Raw genomic sequence first — 14,099 nt, 5'->3', positions numbered from 1 at the left:
ACCAGCAGCACAGTGCCCAATGCAGGTCTCGAACTCACGAACTGTGAGATCATGACCTGAGCCAAAGCAAAATCAAGAGTCAAATGCTTAACTGACTGAGCCACCCAGGTGCCCTTTATTTATTTACTTTTAAAGTAAGCTTTATTCTCAACCTGGAGCTTGAACTCAGGACCCTGAGATCAAAAGTTGAATGCTCTCTGGGGTGCCTGGGTGGCTCAGTCGGTTAAGCGACTGACTTCAGCTCAGGTCATGATCTCCTGGTTCGTGAATTCGAGCCCTGTGAATATAAAATAGTGTTTATAGATCTTTTGAAGTGTCTGTAAATACGTACACACATACACACATACCCACATATAATGATGCTATGTTGACATTAACATATGGAGTTTTTTCTTTTCTATTTTAATCATATTGCGGTAAAGAGGCCTACAACCCATGAATATTGTGTAGTTAAAAGAAAACTGTGCTGCTATGTTTATTTAACTCTGTGAAAAGTATACACTATATCTGAAAAATCCTGCTATTAGCTATTATTTCACAATTAGATATACACTTATTCAAGCTAATTAAGGAAAATATTTTTCAAATATAGAATTCATTCAGTGCTGTGTATGACTAGGAAGTCTTTATTTCCATTACTGCCACCTCAAATATATTTAAATAAATAACAACTTTATTTCTACCACGTAGATCTAAATCAAACCCATAAAATACTTAAATCGGTGAACTATTGCAGATAACTGCAATTTAAAAAAATGATCTCAGAGCCACACACATTCTCTCACTACTTTATTCTTTTTGTGTTAAACTGCTATTTTTGGTTTGTCTGCTTATTAGTCTCCATTTTCTCCTCTGTGAGATTTAACTATTTACCCCTACTATCTTACAGATTTGTTGTAAGAATAATGTGATTGACATAACATGAAAACACTTTGCAAACAGTTAACTTATAGAAAGGGAACAGTTCTTCTAGTTTAAATAATACATAGCTACCCTACAGAGAGGCCTTCCTGTAAATCAAACAGATACAAGCTCAAATATTAGTTTACTGCTGTCTGATTATTCACACATTAATCATGAGATCTGACTGTATGTTACTCCTTCTCCATCCACAGAAGCTTTTTTTTTTAAGTTTATTTATTTATTTTGAGAGAGACAGCACGAGGATGGGAGGGGCAGAGAGAGAGGGAGAGACAATCCCAACCAGGCCCCATGCTGTCAGCACAGAGTCCCATGTGGGGCTCAATCCCACGAACTGAGAGATCATGACCTGAGCCAAAACCAAGAGTCAGATGCTTAACTGACTGAGCCACCCAGGCGCCCCCAAATAAGTTTTATTATAATAAATTTGCAGCTACTTTTGCTAAAGAAATGAAACAATAATAGAGTCATCCAGAAGCTAATTTTACTCTTTAACTCAGAGTTAATAAAGCTAACTCATTTAGATTTCTAGATTTAAAACTCTAATTTTAACAATGTGCAAAATGAAAAAGGTGTTTAAATGTAGAAAACCTGGAAGCATCATTTGTTCTGATGAGACTACATTCAGATCAATCTTCCTTATAGCACATGTCATATGCAGTTTTGAGAAGCTTTGACAACAGTCTGAATCTGTGTTCAGCTAATATAAGTTGGCAAGTTCTGCAACCTCATCCATCATTCTACCACAGTTAAACCTGACAGTTATCACTTTTCCTTCAATATCCTCCTGGCTTTATTTTCATACATGTTATCTCCAGCTCAAGTACTAGTTAAAAAAATAACAAACATGAGTTTCTGTTACCACATAGCTATGCCAACTTGACCAAACAAGTAAAAGTTTTCTTTATTTTTATTTTTTAATGTTTATTTTATTTTTTTTTTAAATTTTTTTTTTCAACGTTTATTTATTTTTGGGACAGAGAGAGACAGAGCATGAACGGGGGAGGGGCAGAGAGAGAGGGAGACACAGAATCGGAAACAGGCTCCAGGCTCTGAGCCATCAGCCCAGAGCCTGACGCGGGGCTCGAACTCACGGACCGCGAGATCGTGACCTGGCTGAAGTCGGACGCTTAACCGACTGCGCCACCCAGGCGCCCCGATGTTTATTTTATTTTTGAGGGAGAGAGAGAGAGAGAGAGAGAGAGAACGTGTGCGAGCCAGTGGGGGAGGGGCAGAGAGAGAGGGGGACAGAGGATCTGAAGCAGGCTCCATGCTGACAGCAGAGAACCTGATGTGGGGCTTAAACTCAGGAACTGTGAGATCATGACTTGAGCTGAAGTTGGACGCTTAACCAACTAAGCCATCCAGGTGCCCCAACAAGTAAAAGTTTTAAAGCCTTGACTTCCTCAATTGGTATAACCTCCATTGAGAGTGATCTGTCAATATTCATCCCTATTTTCTAATACACATAAGAATTGACCCAAGAAATGCACTTCAAGAAATCTACTTTACATATGTATAATGACATACTTAATATGAATTCACTACAGCACTGTTTGTAATAGCAAAACACTAGATAAAACATTAAGTCCATCAATCGGGTATTGGTTCAATAAACTATGGTTCATTCTTATAGGGTAAGCAAAAAAGGAGAAAAAAAAAAAGGATGAGGCAAGTCTATACAGACTGACATAGAATCATCTCCAATTGATTACAAGTAATAAAATGAAAATGGAGAAGAGTGTAATATGCTAACTTTTGTCTTTAAAACAAAAAAGAAAAAAATCTGTATTTGTTATACATAAACTATTTCTGAAAGATCTGTAAGAAACAGGGAATACTGATTGTCTACAAGGGGGGAACTGGATGGTTAGGCGCAAGAATGGGAGGAGAAATTTTCAGTTTATTAACCTTTTGGATACTTTCTCTTTTTTATTTTTGAAATATTAAAAACAATGAAGATATAAACTTAAGTTCCATAAGATGTACTTTTCTCTCAAAGCACTCAACATGACACAGAAAAAAAGCATTAAAAAAGTACATATACAATAATAGGAAAAAACAATGAGAGGTTTTTAAAAGAAATACATTTCAGGGGGTGCCTGGGTGGCTCAGTCGGTTAAGAGTCTAACTCTTGACATTCGCTCAGGTTATGATCTTGCAGTTGTGAGACGAGCCCTGGGTCGATCTCTGTAGTAAGCATGGAGCCTGCATGAGATTCTCTCTTTCCCTCTCTGCCCCTTCCCTTTTTGTGCGTATGCACTCTATCTCTGTCTCTCTCTCACAATAAATAAACTTAAAAGAAAATAATTTAAAAATATTAAAAAAAAATACATTTTAGGTATATAACTCTTTTGTGTTTCTTTCCAATACATAATTCCAATGCCAGGGGAAAATAAGAATACACAGACATTCAAGGGGAAAATAGGACACATGGGAAAGGAAGTAGGCGACAGAAGGTAAGATAAGTTGACAGGTAAGTGGTAATGAAGGACAGGATGGAGTCTCCTTATCTACCAGCCAACAATGTTCAAATCCTTCTAGTTACCCTGTGTGCTGGGATTGGTTGTGCCAAATCTAGGTACGATTAACAAGTGAGAGAAGGTGTAAAGAGTGAAGAAGGTGAAGGAGGCATGATACTTTTACAGTTTGCTTTTACGGTAAGAAGAAAACCTTACCTCGATTTTTTTCAATACATCTGCAGTATTAGTGAGTGATGCGCCTTTGCCCGTAGCCTTTGCTTTTTGGGATTTGGGGCCTGCTAAAGTAAAACCGCTGTTAACACATATTTCTATAACAGAAACTGTGTATTATATTTCATATGCTGTCTAGCATAGTGATATGTCCTACTGGGCAGTCAACCAATTTGCACACTGAATTTTCCAAAAGAATAACAAAATCAATCAGCATGCCTCCCCAATTTTCCATGATCAGGAGTCAACGATAATCACTTAATAGGAAGTTTTTTAAGACCATAACCACATATCTTTTTACTAGTACTGAAAATCTGTACTGGCAATTAATGTTATTAAGCCCAAACTGCTAAAATGTTACTTCAGGAAGAAGCACCAGAGGACCAGTGACAGAATCTCACAAATATATCATCTGCATTGGCTTCTTGGTCACTGATTGGTGTACTTTGTTTTAAGTAGGGCAGTTTGACCAGGTTCGGAAAATAAAAAAACAAGTGCAGAATAAATAAATAAATAAATAACCATTTGCCAATGGTTAAGGAAATGAGAAAGAGGTTATATTCACACAACATAAGCATTATCTTTGGCATGAAGATTAAAATGGCTACCCTGAATATGCCCATTATATGAACCTGAAAAGTCAAAGCAGTATAAATGTTTTAATGGCATTGGGGTAATTTTTTTGAGCCATATAAAAAACATTGCATTTTGAAGCTATTGTAAAACTTCAGGGCATAGAGAATTATTTCACATATAGATCCTTCCAGTCAGTCACCAAGGCATTATGATATGCTACAAAATTGTCCCATTGTGATTGAAAGTATTATAGTCCTTTCCCCAAATCAAGCTAAATACCTAGAAATTACTTGGCAACACAGGAAAATATAGCTCAGAAATATGTAATTTTGTTAAAGATTAACATTTAACTTATAAAAGAAGAAATTTCTAGATTGTGGTAGATGACCCATAACTGATGGAATTACAATTTACTGTGTTGCATACCAAATTGCCCTTCACGGAGTCACTGAACTCAGAACCCCAAACATACTTATGTGAAGTTTTGTTCAAAAAAAGGTAATAGGTAGATTTAATCATGGGTAACTTTTTCTGTTCCCCTTGAGGGTTAAAGACTGTTTAATTTGAACTGTAGCACATAAAATATAGTATCATATATGGACTAGATTTCAATATATATTATGATATTGAAATCAGAAAACATTAGCTAAGAATATAATTTACTCACATAATGAAGTCTTTTTCTCTAAGAATCTTCTGTTGAATTATTTAAATTTCATAACACATAAGTCTGTTTAATGTGTATTATAGAACATGGTCAGGTAAATGAACTTATTAAAAACTACTGATTTCTTAACCAAGAAAGTCAGTTGCCAAAAGGCAAGTAAGTATCTTTTGCTATTTATTAAATTGTTTTTACATAATCACTAATTCTTTTATGTACAACTGGGGGAGAAGTGTCAAATTTCCAAAACTTGTTAAAAGACTGTTTTAACCTCAAAACATTAACAGGCATTTTTCCGTCATCTTTGGCCAAATACATGCATATATTTGAATTTTTGTTTGTTTGTTTCTTTCAATATCTGCCAATAGCTGGTTCTTCAAGAAAAAACTTTTTCAGCCTTTGGCCCTTTGGGTACTATTTACTTTCATGTAAATCAGTAGAGGCCATCTTAACAAAAAGGAGAGTATAAGTTTACCAGGAATAAAACACAAAAACTATACAATATGCAAAAAAAAAAAAAAAAAAAAAAAAAAAAAAAAAAAAAAAAAAGCTCAGAATGGAAACAAAGTTTTATGGTTGTTGTTTTGTTTTTTAACAAATGGAAATTCTGACACACTGTTAGTTTTAACTAATAATCAATGTGTATATAAAGTTCCAGGGATGAGTAGTCAGTGGGATGTATTTGAAAAAATTAATTTTTCCAAATCAGATACATTCTTTTTGGCTCTTTAAAGTCTGCTACAAATTTACGATCCACTAGGACATGACCAGTATCATTAATGCACATGTTATTATATTGTAAAAATAATATATTTGCCCAATAAAAGCCAAAGGTATAAAAAAACAGCAGATAAAACTATTATATCTCAATGTACAATATTTTGGTTTTTAAAAAAATTTTTTTTAACATTTATTTATTTTTTGAGAGACACAGAAAGACAGAGCACAAATTGGGGAGGGGCAGAGAGAGAAGGAGACACAGAATCCGAAGCAGGCTCCAGGCTCCAAGCTGTCAGCACAGAGCCTGACGCGGGGCTTGAACTCACAAATCATGATCATGACCTGAGCTGAAGTCGGACACTTAACTGACTGAGCCACCCAGGTGCCCCTATTTTGGGTTTTTAACATAATATTTTGTACTCAATCAAGCTAAATATTCTTATATACTGTAGCTTTGAAATGAAACAAAATAGAAATACTTCCACTTTAAATACATGTGTCAGAATTTACCAAATTATATATTCAAATATATGCATTTTAATCATATGTCAATGATACCTCAATAAAGCTGTTAAAAAGGGGAGGGGGATCTCTTTCAGCAGACAGGAGATGAAGCAATACTTCCTAACTCATTCTGTGAGGCCAGCATTATCCTAATACCAAAACCAGACAAATATTATAAGTAAGGAAACAGAAGATCAATCTCTCATGAACATATAAGCAAAAATTTTCAACAAAATATTTACCACATCTAATCCCACAATGTATAGAAAGAATAATACATCACAACTAAGTAGGATTTATCTCAAGTATGTAAGGCTGGTTCAATCTTCCAAAATCAATTAACTTAATCCATCAAATTAACAGGCTAAAGAAAAAAAATCACATGATCGTATCAACAGATGCACAAAAAGCCTCTGACAAAATCAAACACCCATTCATAACGAAAAACTCTTAGTAAACAAAGAATAGAGGGAAACTTCCTAAACTTGATAAAGAATAGCCACCAAAAAAACGATAGCTACATCTAATGGTGAAAGGCATGATGTCATACTTAAAGGTGAAAAGTTTAACACTTTCCCACTAAGATTAAGAACCAGGCAAGAAAGTTCCCTCTCACCACTGTTTTTCAACATTGTACTAGAAGTTCTTGCTAATGCCATCAGATAAGGAAAGGATATAAGAGGTAAACAGATTGGGAAGGAAGAAATAAAACTATCTTCGTGCACAGATGACATGATCATCTATGCAGAAAATCTGAAAGAATGAGACCAAAACTCTGGAAACTAATACGTGATTACAGCAGGGTTGCAGGATACAAGGGTAATACACAAAGGTCAATAGCCTTCTTATATACCAACAATGAACAAGTGGAATTTGAAATTAAAAATCTACTACTGTTTACATTAGCACCCCCAAAATGAAACACTTAGATAAAATCTAACAAAATATGTACGTAGTCTATATGAAGAAAACTATAAAACTCTGAAGAATGAAATCAAACATCTAAATAAATGGAGAGATATTACATGTTCATGGATAGTAAGATTCAATACTGTGAAGATGACAGTTCTTCCCAACTTCATCTATAGATTCAATGCAATCTCAATCAAAATCCTAGTAAGTTATTTTATAGTATCAACAAATTGTTTCTAATGTTTAAATGGAGAGGCAAAAGATCTAGAATAGGCATCGCAAAATTGAAGGAAAGAACAAGGTTGGAGGACTGACACTACCAGACTTTAAAACATACTCTACAGCTCTGATAAGCAAGACTTCCCGGTAAAGGTGAAAGAATATACAAAGGTCAATGGAATAGAATAGAGAGCCCAGAAACAGACCCATAAAAATATAGAAAAAGAAGCAAAGGCCATACAATGGAGAAAACAGTCTTTTCAACAAATGATGCTGGAACAACTAAACTTCCACAAGCAAAAAAAAGTGAACACAGGGGTGCCTGGGTGGCTCAGTCAGTTAAGTATCCAACTCTGGCTCAGGTCATGATCTCACAGTTTATGAGTTTGAGCCCTACATCAGGCTCTGTGCTGATAGCACGGAACCAGCTTTGGATCCAGCTTTGGATCCTCTGTCTCCTTCTCTCTCTGCCTCCCCCTTTCTCTCTCAAAAATAAACAAACATTAAAAAACCTTACACTCTTCACAAAAATGAACTCAAAATGGATCACCACCTAAATACAAAACACAAAACTATAAAACTCTAGATGACCTTGAGTTTGGTAATTACCTTTTAGATATAACACCAAAGCCACAATCTATGAAAGGAATAACTGATAAGGTGGAATTCATTAAAATTAAAAAATTCTGCTCTGCAAAAGATAATGTCAAGAAAATGAGAAGAAAAACCACAGACTGGGAGAAAATATTTGCACAAGACGTATCTGATAAAGCACTATTTGAAATAATACAAAAAAATATTGGTCTCTCTTCCCAGTTCCTTGCACAGAACTCCTAAAACCCTTATAATTTCCTAAGTGATAAAAACACTAGAAGCATCTTTTGTTCTAATATTTAGTCTTTGACCTTAGTTCCTGGCAGAGTTCCTAACCCCTTGAAATTTACTGCGTGATATGAGTGTCTTTTGTTCTAAGGAGACAACTCTTGGGGGGCTCCTAGACAGCTTCAGGATAAGGGCACAAGACAGATCAAACCATGATTAAAAGCCTGGAATTTTCAGCTCCATTCTCCATTCCCCTGGAGTGGAAAGGGACTTGAGACTGAGTTCATGATTGATCATACCTATGTGATGAAGCCTCTATAAAAATCCCCAAAGTATGGGCGTTTGAGGAGCTTCCAGGTTGGTAAACACATTCACATGCTGGGAAGGTGGGGCACCCCAGCTCCAGGGAGACAGAAAAGTTCCTGTGTTAGGAATCGTTCTAGACTTTACCTTATCTACCTTTTCATCTGACTGTTCATCTGTATCCACTATCATATCTTTATTAAATAATAAACCGGCAAACCTAAATGTTTCCTAGGGTTCTGTGAGCTGTTCTAGTAAATGAAATCCAAGTGGCAGGAGGGTCATAGGAACCCCTGATCTGTAGCCAAGTCGGATAGAAATTATGGGTAATTTGGGGAACCTACTACTTGTAATTGGCTTTTGAAGTGGGGAGCTGGACTGAGTCCTTAACATGTGGGGTCTGTGCTAATTCCAGTTGATTTTGGAACTGAATTAAATTGTAAGACAGCCAGCTGGTGTTGCAGAGAACTGCTTGGTGTGGGGAAAAAAAAATTCCATACACCTGGTGTCAGAAATGTTGTGAGTATAGTAGTGGTAGGAGACTAAAGGAGATACAGCAGGAGTAAGCTTTTCTTATAGACTGTTATCCAAGATATACAAAGAACTCCTAAAACTTCACAATAAGAACACACAGACACACACCCACACAAAACATTAAAAAATGGGCCACAGACCTCTTTCCAAACAAGATATACAAATGGCAAATGTGCTCCACATCATAAGTCACCAGAGAAGTGCAAATTAAAATAGTAGTGAGATACTTACTATGCACCTATTAGAATGGCCAAAATCCAGAACACTACCACCAAATGCTAGCCAGGATATATAAAATCGGGAACTGCCATTGGTTGCTGGTGGGAATGCAACATGGTAGAGCAACTTTGGAAGACAGTTTGGTGGTTTCTTACAAAGCTAAGTATACTCTTACCATACAATCCAGCAATCATGCTCCCTGGTATTTACTCAAAGGAGTTGAAAACTTATGTCTACACAATAGTGGATGTTTATAGCAGCTTTATTCATAACTCCCAAATCTTGGAAGCCATCAAGATGCCTGTAGTAAGGAAATGGATAAACAAACTGTTGCACATCCAGACAATGCCATATTATTAAGCACTAACAAAAAATGAGCTGTGAAGCCATGAAAAGTCATGGAGGAAAATTAAATGCTTATTATTAAGTAAAAGAAGTCAATCTGAAAAGACTACATACTGTATGCTTCCAACTATATGACATTTTGGAAAAGGCAAAGCTATGAGGACAGTAAAAAGATCAGTGGTTGCCAGGGGTAAGGAGGAGAAAGAGATGAATAGGCAGAGCACAGAGAATTTTTAAGGCAGTGAAAGTACTCTGTATGATATTACAATGGTGCATGCATATCATTATACATTTGCCTTTACCCACAGAATGTACAATACCAAGAGTGAATCCTAATGTAAACTATGGAGTCTGTGTAAAAATGATATGTCAAGGTAGGATCCATAATTGTAACAAATGTATCACTCTGGTGGGGGATATTAATAATGGGGGAGGCTATGCATGTATGGGGGCAGGAAGTATAAGGGAAACCTGCACTTACCTGCTCAATTTTGCTGTGAATCCAAAACTGCTCTAAAAAATGAAGTCTATTTCACTCAGATCAATGGAACAGAATAGAGAACCCAGATATGGACCCACAAAGTATGGCCAACTAATCTTGGACAAGGCAGGAAAGAATATCCAATGGAATAAAGACAGTCTTCTTCAGCAAATGGTGCTGGGAAAACTAGACAGCGACATGCAGAAAAATGAACCTGGACTACTTTCTTACACCATACACAAAAATAAACTCAAAATGGATGAAAGACCTAAAAAAACAGGAAGCCATCAAAATCCTCGAGGAGAAGGCAGGCAAAAACCTCTCTGACCTTGGCCACAGCGACTTTTTACTCAACATGTTTTTGGAGGCAAGGGAAACAAAAGCAAAAATGAACTATTGGGACCTCATCAAAATAAAAAGCTTCTGCACAGTGAAGGAAACAATCAGCCGAACTAAAAGGCAACCAACGGAATGGGACAAGGTATTTGCAAATGACATATCAGATAAAGGGTTAGTATCCAAAATCTATCAAGAACTTATCAAACTCAACACCCAAAAAACAAGTAATCCAGTGAAGAAATGGGCAAAAGACATGAATAGACACTTCTCCAAAGAAGACATCTAGATGGTCAACTGACACATGAAAAAATGCTCAACATTACTCATCATCAGGGAAATACAAATCAAAACCACAATGAGATACTATCTCACACCTGTCAGACTGGCTAACATTAACAACTCCGGCAACAACAGATGTTGGCAAGGATGCGGAGAAAGAGGATCTCTTTTGCACTGCTGGTAGGAATGCAAACTGGTGCAGCTACTCTGGAAAACAGTATGGAGGTTCCTCAAAAAATTAAAATCGAACTACCCTACAACCCAGCAATTGCACTACTAGATATTTATTCAAAGGATAGAGGTATGCTGTTTCAAAGGGGCACATGCACCCCAATGTTTATAGTGGCACTATCAACAATAAAGTGTGGAAAGAGCATAAATGTCCATCGATGGATGAATGGATAAAGAAGATGTGGGTATATATATATATATATATATATATATATATATATACACACACACATACAATGGAGTACTACTCAGCAACCAAAAAAGAATGAAATCTTGCCGTTCGCAACTACCTGAATGGAACTAGAGGCTATTATGCTAAGCGAAATTAGAGAAAGACAAATATCATATGACCTCACTCATATGAGGACTTTAGGATACAAAACAGATAAACATAAGGGAAGGGAAGCAAAAATAATATAAAAACAGGGAGGGGGACCAAATATAAGAGACTCTTAAATATGGAGAACAAACAGAGGGTTGCGGGAGGGGGGATGTGCTAAATGGGTAAGGGGCATTAAGGAATCTACTCCTGAAATCATTGTCACACTATATGCTAACTAACTTGGATGTAAATTAAAAAAAAATAAATTAAATAAAATGGTTAAAAAAAATGAAGTCTATTTAAAAAGCAAAATGCAAAATACCAGGCCTAAAAAAAAAGAGAGGGGTAAAGGAGGAAATCTCTTCTGCTTAATTGCTAACCCTACTGTTATTAACCTGTCTGGCTACTTCCCTTTTTCTCTCTTTATTCTTTTTTATAAATTTTCCAAATGTTTATTTTTTACTTATTTTCAATTTTTTTCTAATGTTTATTTATTTACTTTTGAGAGTGAGAGAGAGAGAGCGCAAATGCAGGGGAGGGACAGTGAGAGCTGTCAGCACAGAGCCAGATATGGGGTTGAATCCACGAACTGTGAGATTATGACCTGAGCTGAAGTCAGACCCTTAACGGTCTGAGCTACCCAGGTGCCCCTATATTTATTTATTTTTGAGAGAGAGAGAGAGAGACAGAGAGAGACAGAGAGACAGAGAGACAGAGAGAGAGTCAGCGGGAGAAGGGCAAAGTGAGAGGGAGACACAGATCTGAAGTAGGCTCCAGGCTTTGAGCTGTCAGTACAGAGCCTGACACGAGACTCGAACCCACAGACTGTGATATCATGATCTGAGTTGAAGTCAAGACACTTAACTGACTGAGTTACCCAGGTGCCCCTCTTTTCTTTCTTTCTTTCTTTCTTTCTTTCTTTCTTCTTTCTTTCTTTCTTTCTTTCTTTCTTTCTTCCTTCCTTCCTTCCTTCCTTCCTTCCTTCCTTCCTTCCTTCCTCTTTCTCTCTCTCTCTTTCTTTTCTTTTTTTTCTTTTCTTTTCTTTTCTTTTCTTTCTTCTTTCTTTCTTTCTTTCCTTCCTTCCCTCCCTCCTTCCTTCCTTCCTTCCTTCCTTCCTTCCTTCCTTCCTTCCTTTTTTTAATGTTTATTTATTTTTGAGAGAGAGAAACAGAGAATCCCAAGCAGGCTCTGTGCTATCAGCACAGAGCTACACGGGGCTTGAACTCAAGAACCACGAGATCATGACCAAGTATCAAGAGCTGGACATTCAACTGACTGAACCATCCAGGCACCTCATTTCTTTAGTCTTCATATCCAAATTTCCCGAACTTTCATCTATGCTCGCTGTCCCTTTTTCCTAAATTTCCATTTACTGTTTAATCCATTCCAATCTGAATTCCATGCTTACAAATCTTTTAAAAAGCTCTCCCTGAGGTCAACAATGATCAATAAGTCAAAAATTAGTTTACATTTTCCAATCTGTATCTTACTTGACCTCATAGCAATTTTGTTTAACCTCCTTTACCACTGTTGATCACCATTTGAAATGGTCTGTATTTCTTGCATACTCTTGCTTCTGTGACTCCACTCTCTTCTGGTTCTCCCCTCTCCTCCCCATCCCTTCTCCTTCCATCTCCTTTCTTTGCTGATTCAACCTCCTCTACCAGCCCATTAAATTTTGGCATTCCTCCAAGTTTAGGCTTAGGCCCTCATTTCTTCTAGTTCTCTAATTTCAGCCTAGATAATCTCACCCTTCCTCACAGTTTCAATTGTAGTACCTATGCTGATCCCTATCATCTCCATTTTGAAGTCCATCCCCCTGTATCCAACAACATGCTCAACATTTCTATTTGTATATTTCAAACGAAACTTAAAGACCACTTCTAAACTGTAACTCATGATTTCCCCCCACAAACCTGGTCTTTCTCGGATGTTCTTCTGCCAATTCCATCTTAGTAAATTTACTCATCATGCAATCCGGGCTCCAATTACATTTCTTCGAAGAAACTTCCCTGACCTCCCACTGAGGACAGTGTGTTTTTATTTAATATTTTTACTTCATTTGACTGTAAGCCCCATTAAGGCAAGGACTATTCCCACTTTGCTCACTGTTTCATTTCTTTTAGCACAGTGTCTGGCAATAGTAGATTCTCAACAACTATTCACTCAGCGGAATTATGAAAGAACACCACACTGGAAATTTTCACTTTGGTATTTTGTGTGCCACATAAAGTTCTAATCTACCAGTTCCCAAATTTTACCAGTTCCAAATATATGAGTTAAAAACTTAGAATATAGATGGTATAACCATCAAATACATTTATATGCAAAATTTCAAATTTTCAAAAGTAAAATGTCTACAATACTTGAAAAGTCTTCTCTAGCACATCAAAATTCCATAATTAAAGAACGGAAAAACTAAACAAAGTATCAAAACAAAGCAAAAAACCAACAAGAGAAAGTTTTAACATGATAATCAAAATGTCAAACATATTTTAAGAAAAAGCATTCAGAATGCTGAGTGTAACTTCAGATTGAGAATTCATTCCATAATTAGAATTTGAGCAATAACCTTTTATTACCTGGATTATTACATTAGTCAATGTACCTTTTTTGCACTTTTTCCTTGGCATCATTTCTCTTGGGAGTCTTCGCCAATCTGCATGTACAAAAGAAAAAAAATACAAAAGTTGCAGTTTCCTCTGGGAATTAGTGGCACTGGATATGACTATTTAAAGGGACATGACGGTTAATCAATGAAAATAAAATTTCTTAATATCTGACTGTACAGATTTAGCCTAAGTGATATATTTTCTCCTATGAAAAAAAGAGAGTTCATTAAAAAGAACTTTGGTGGCTCCCAGCTGGCTCATTTGGAAGAGCATGAGACTCTTTATTTCAGGGTCATGAGTTCAAGCTCCACTTTGAGTATAAACAGTATTAAAAAAAAATAAACATTAAAAAAAAAACTTTGAAATAGTGCTATAAAATTTCTACAACTTTCTGTCAATAGTT

At 36.3% G+C, this 14,099-nt stretch overlaps 1 protein-coding gene across 1 annotated transcript in view; it reads right to left on the bottom strand.

Annotated features, from left to right (window-relative positions):
* POLR3G (RNA polymerase III subunit G) overlaps positions 1-14,099 on the bottom strand; it is a 44,354-nt gene that overhangs the window by 8,851 nt on the left and 21,404 nt on the right. The window contains exons 5-6 of the mRNA XM_030324568.2: positions 13,693-13,743; positions 3,600-3,682 (exon numbers count right to left, since the gene is read on the bottom strand). Of these exons, the coding sequence (XP_030180428.1) occupies positions 3,600-3,682; positions 13,693-13,743 (134 nt within the window). The remainder of the gene's footprint in view (positions 1-3,599; positions 3,683-13,692; positions 13,744-14,099) is intronic.

This window comes from Lynx canadensis, chromosome A1 (assembly GCF_007474595.2).
Source record: "Lynx canadensis isolate LIC74 chromosome A1, mLynCan4.pri.v2, whole genome shotgun sequence".
Taxonomy (NCBI): domain Eukaryota; kingdom Metazoa; phylum Chordata; class Mammalia; order Carnivora; family Felidae; genus Lynx; species Lynx canadensis.
Note: the sequence above shows the minus strand (reverse complement) of the source record. Positions and strands in the feature narration are given on the sequence as shown.